This window comes from Micromys minutus (assembly GCF_963924665.1).
Source record: "Micromys minutus genome assembly, chromosome: 1".
In the NCBI taxonomy this organism is placed as follows: Eukaryota; Metazoa; Chordata; class Mammalia; order Rodentia; family Muridae; genus Micromys; species Micromys minutus.
The window spans coordinates 217,733,861-217,739,860 of record NC_137969.1 but is presented as its reverse complement, the minus strand read 5'-3'; the positions used below and the strand labels follow the sequence as shown (position 1 = coordinate 217,739,860).

The following is a 6,000-nucleotide window of genomic DNA, read 5'->3' as shown; positions in this document are numbered from 1 at the left end:
GCCGGAGAGACGACACAGTTACTTAGCAAGTTGTTTGCTTCTGTGTCTGATGCTTCCATTGCTGAGTTGAGGCAATGAGAATGCTTTGAGAACCGCCTCATTCTCAAGTTTGCTTCATATCTGCTCACGAGACTGTGCCTCTCACCCTGTCTCCTACTGAGGAGTAAGATCTGCGTGTAAGGTACATTGACTAAAAAAATTTGGAAGGCAAGACTAAGATTCTCTCGATTAGTGAAAAACAAAATAAAATACAATTTAGGGAAGAATTTCGACACCTTAATAAGGAAATACAGTTTAATGTAAATGAAGATTAAGACTTGTGCTGAAGCCTTTGAGGGCAAATATGGCTCTGCGGCCACGTGCCTTCACGTTGGGCAGGTAGATGAGGCCACTGAAAGAGGTGAGGTTGTTGTTCTGGAGGTTCACATTGCTCACGCTCCTGAAGTGGTCAACGGGGATCAGATCCACAGTCCTGAGTGAAAGCAAATAGTCATTATTTCAACGGGACAGAGTGAGTTCCACTATCCGTGACTCCCAAAGCCATTAAAGCGTCTCACCGGACAAACTATATGCAATGTCGATACAGGAGTTGGATGCTCAGCTAAACATCTGTTTTGTTGCACAGGTGTGAAGAAAATGACAAAGAATCTGATCGCTTAAAAATAAAACCCTTATCTATTACCAGTACTGTAGAGGACACTTATTCAATTAAACATCTCTAATTTATTTACAAATTAGCAGAAACGTTCATGAACTCATAGAAGACTTGATACAGTAAGTCATGAAACAAGCCGGTCCTAACCTTCCATGGGCACATGCAATCGGCTGTTTCTAAGGTGACAGGAAACAAAAAGAGTGGGCAGAGGAGAGGAAGCAGTGAGGGCTTTGACACCAGACCTTTCTGAGCTCTGTGAAAATCCTTTGCTGCACTGGGTCAGCACTCAGAGCGGCAATGGGGCTGCAGGGTCATTGGAGAGGCTTGAAAATCCAAGCCAGACAAGTCTGGAGCCCGAGCACAGTGACCCCACATTCACACCCCTTCATGCAGCCAAGAATCTCATTAGAACAATTAAAAGTGTAAACAACTTCTTTTTTTTTTTTTTTTTTTACTAACTTTGATGTTCATGATTTTCTTAAGACATAATCACACATTTGCTGTTCCTTAAAAGAACAACACACCAAACATAAGTAATAAACCTAATTAACCAGCTGTAAAGGAAACAGGAGAAACAAAACCCAATGAAAAACAAAGCCTCTTGGTAACGTTTTAGCCATAGCTCTTGTTAGTAAGAATTATTGCATCATTTCATGGGGTATTTGAAATACATTAGCATAATTATTGCGTATGTTCAGTAAAGGAACTCAGGAAACTTGTTAATAACTACACATGCGGTTACAATGGCTCATGCACACAGCTGCACATGTGGTTACAATGGCTCATGCACACAGCTGCACATGTGGTTACAATGGCTCATGCACACAGCTGCACATGTGGTTACAATGACTCATGCACACAGCTGCACATGCGGTTACAATGGCTCATGCACATAAGGAAGTGGGCATACCTGATGGATGAGGAAGTCCAGTTTAACTCTTGCATTTGGACAAAGTTTGAGTGTCCTTGTCGTTCGGCAATCATGTCAGAGGTGAGTCGACCACCAAACAAATCTTTTGCATTCTCAGTCTCTGGTGGTTCCTATGGGGACATATGGAAAGTGATGGCTTCTCTGCAGGTGACCACATATCTGGTTACAGATGCAAATGAAACAGACACGAGTCTCTTTATTCTTTCCAGGAGAAACAGCGACTCCAAGCCCCTTGCACACTGGATAGGTCAAACAACACAAGATGGTGCTGGGGCTTTAGGGGCCTTGTGGCCTGCGGAATGATACCCATGGTTTTATTTTTGCCTCATATAAGCCAGACCAGGTGTTGGGGAGCCAGTAAATAAAAAGCCCACCATGATCCAACTGTCCCCAGTCAGCGGAGAAGCAGAGGAAACCTAGTAGACAATAACTGTTAACCTTTGAGATAAAAGTAGGCCTGTGCTATCTAAGCAACAGACCCAAAACTGTCCAGAGAAGTAGAAAAGTTTCTTGTCATAGTAACAACCAAGAAAGAGCTCAGTGTGAAGGGACAATCATGAAATGGCTTAGACATGAGTAATTACTGACAACCAGGAATCACAAGAACACTTCAGCAATTCTGAATGCACTTGAGTCAAATGAAAATATTGACTAGCAGCAAGGAAGTTAAATCCCAAGAAAGACAGACGTTATGAAAAGATTTTAATTCTGAAGAATTATATAACCAGATAGTTATCTCAAGGGCAGTGATTTTTTTAGTTTGTATTATATAAAACTAATAAGTTGTTTGATCAACATTACTTACCCTCCCTTCTTATATTTCTAACTCAAAGACTTCAAATTTGAAATGAAGATATGTACTCCTCAGGCAAAATGATTTTTTGTATTTCCTACACTTTCAAAACTATATAGGAAGGTGGAATAAAATGAAGTTGCAACTACCAAGAGAGCTCTTTAGCTCTTCATAGACTTTGCCCTCACTTAGTTAACAATGTGTAAATCAAGAACTGTCTCAACTGAAACACGTCATGTGTCATCTCTCTGCACTAGACTGAGAATGCAGGGTCTATAGGGACTTCATCTCAGGAGTGCTTCTCGCTGCTGATGTACCTTTCCTGTCACTATTACATAGCCTAATGGTTCCTGGGTATTAGCTCACCCTATTGGGCAGATTTCCTGCAAATCAATAAAAAGATGTACATTCACATAGTAATACTGTGGAGACAAATTGATTTTATAATTCCCAATAATGATTTCATAGAATTCCTAAACTGATATAAGTAATCTCCAGTTCCCTACAGAATAAGAGCTACAAATAGTTCTGCAAAACTTCACGTGTCACAGGCTAATTGCACTAGGAAAAGAAAGCAGGCTTGGAACAAATTTACAATCAAGAAAAACATTCCTTCTAGGTTAGGTGTAAGACCATTATCTGGTAACTAAAGGTCATAAACTGGGAACAGTCAATTTATTGTAGGTACAAGGACAGAAACTAAACAATAGACTAGTTTGTTTATACAAGACTTCAAAATAATGAGATACAAGGCAGATGAGTTATCTCTTGACAAAACCGTGATGAGTTATGACATAGAAACATTGCATTAAACTTATGAACATATGGAGCTAGTAACAGATAATGCATCTTTAGACAGCTAATAGTCTTTATGAAAAGACATGCAAACTGTTCTGCTGTCATTCCTTAAGTCTTATCAATCTATGACATAAACTATTGACTTAAACTTATTATGAACTCATAGAATGTAAAGATTCTTAGAAAACTGTGTGACCAGTTATTCTGGGAAAAAATTAATAACTAAGAACCACAAGAAAATGGTGGCAAAACCTTCTTCAGCTTCATCTAGTATGTATGTGCCCCTCCTCTCTTCCCTTCTCTTCCCTTCTGCACCCTCTCTTTCCTTTCCTTGTTCCTTTCCTCATTTATTCCTTTTTCCCCCCTTTTCCCATTTTCTCTTTTTCCCTTTCCCCCCCTTTTCCTTTCCCCTCTCTTCCCCTCCCTTCCCCTGACCTAAATACTGCTATTAGATGAAAATTCTTAAGACACGGTTCTAGATATGTAATTACTCTTATGAAAACTATTTGCTGTGTTCCCATTCTCTTTAACTTGAAGCCTAATTCTTCAGCCTAGTCTTCATGTCCCATTATAACTCATAGATTTGTAACATACCCCATTCCACAAAGAACTTAGAGCAGCTTAAAGAAAACAATAAAAGTACAAATAGTGACTAATGAAGAAGATCAAGCCTAAGGACAAGATAAGTCAAGCCAGGCAGTGGTGGCACACACCTTCACTCAGCAGGCAGAGCCAGGCGGATCTCTGAGTTCAGTGCAAGCCCAGTCTACAGAAGGAGCTCTAGGACAGCCAGGGCAGGTACAAAGAGAATATGGGGAAACCCTGTCTCAAAAAACAAAAACGAAGCAAGAAGCAACAACAACAAACGAACGAACAAACAAAAACCCAGCAAGAACATAAATTATATCAGATAAAAACAAGGCTTAGGGACAGAGAGACTATAGTATCCTATACAATTTCTATTGTTGAATCAAAAAATAAACCCTGAGCTTTTGAGATGCTAAAATGAAAAAGGAAATACACAATATTCATTGTTAGTGAACTAGAACAAGACTCTCTCCCCACATTTATCTCTAAAAGTATTTTCTCATGACACCTTTCAGATGAGAAGTTAATAAGAAGGAAAAGAGCTCCAATGTATTTAGAGCAACTGAAATACTAGTTATTTAAGAATTTGTATTTATTGGAATGAGATGCTTTATTCAGTGAGACCCTGAAAAATGTGGGATTTGTAATCTCCTCAGAGTGTCTCAGAGTATTAAACTACCAGGAGTTGTCTCTGGTTTTCTAGAAAATTTGAGGTGCATTTTTGTTGATGATAGCTGGATAGTATTACACTAGGAAACCGCAGCTTTCATAGGACTGCCTGGCACTTAACCTGTTACGTGGAGCCTGGGTGTCCTCCATGAACTTGTCTGTTATAGAACCTGAGTCTTCAGATGAGGATTTTGTGTTCATTCCTAAACCCTGGCTTTTCCATTTACTATTTTTTAAAAATTATTTTTATTGATACTTCTTTTTAAAAAGTATTTATTTATAATATGTAAATACACTAGACCTGTCTTCAGACACACCAGAAGAGGGCATCAGATCTCATTACAGATGGTTGTGAACTACCATGTGGTTGCTGGGATTTGAACTCAGGACCTCTGGAAGAGCAGTCTGTGCTCTTAGCCACTGAGTCATCTCTCCAGCCCCCTCCATGAACTATTTTTAAGTAATCTTACCATACTACATTTGTGGGTTCAAGCGTATTTTCCACAATTGTCAACACTGTATTTCCTCAGGAAGTAAGAAACATGGTGGTGCTCTGGTGTGTACTTCTGCTCTGCCTCACAGAATTGTGCCTTGTCTGCTGCAGCGTTTATTAGATATTCAACCCAGAATGTCACATGTTATGAAACTACTCCCCCCTAAGCGTCACCTCCAGCTGCTGCTCTTCACTTACGAGGGTCTTCTTTCTGAGTGTCTGTGCAATGGTGTGTGCATATGGAGGTCAGGGGACAATCTTACACTGGTCCTTCCTTTTTATCTTGCTGTTCAGTGCTGACTATACCAGGCCACCTGCCCAAAGCTTCTAAGGATTCTTTGCCTCGGCTTTCCATCTCTCTGTAGGAGCACTGGGGTCAGAGGTGCAGAAGACATTGCCTGGCTTTCCATGTGAACCATCGATTCCAGCTCAGTGCCTCATGTTTGTGCTGAGGGCTCCTTGCCTGCCGAGCCCACTCTTTAGTTTAGAGGCACCCAATTCACTGTACTAAAAAGTAAACTTCATCTTCCTTCTCTGCCTCATATTAGACTATTAAGAATTGCCCAGGGGAGAGAGCTCTAAGATCCAGAACCAAAAAGAGCTTTGAAAAAATAAATTTCAATCAGCATGGTAGGGTTCATTATAACATTAGTGATAAGTCAATATTAAAAATGCTTATGACCTGTGAGTATGCAAATATGCTCTGTGAATCAAATGTTAAGATTCATAAAAACAACTTACAATTGAGATTCCATCCAACGCCTTCAGTTCTGGAAGATGAAATATTACAAACAATCGGTAATTTTCTTGGTTCCATATAATAATGTTTCCATACATGTCTAGAATGACCAAGTTGCATAAACCCTAGATAATGAGAATGCAATTTATATACATATGCAAATCATACTCCATCACGTTATTTTTTCCATTAAACAGCCTTGAATTTTAGCATTTCAATTATATCATATATATATATATATAATTATATCATAGAATTTGAGTGTTCTTGGAAAATAAAGTGTTGTGGATTGCTGTTTGTATTTTGTTGCTAATTCTGCTCACTCAAGAGGGGT

General features: G+C 39.4%; 1 protein-coding gene across 1 annotated transcript in view; it reads right to left on the bottom strand.

Annotated features, from left to right (window-relative positions):
- Positions 1 to 294: 294 nt before the first annotated feature.
- The window catches only part of LRRC9 (leucine rich repeat containing 9), a gene marked incomplete at both ends in the record, with an annotated part of 43,752 nt that continues 38,046 nt past the window's right edge, over positions 295 to 6,000 (bottom strand). Inside the window, 3 exons of the mRNA XM_080933173.1 lie at positions 295 to 472; positions 1,566 to 1,696; positions 5,669 to 5,791. Of these exons, the coding sequence (XP_080789299.1) occupies positions 295 to 472; positions 1,566 to 1,696; positions 5,669 to 5,791 (432 nt within the window). The remainder of the gene's footprint in view (positions 473 to 1,565; positions 1,697 to 5,668; positions 5,792 to 6,000) is intronic.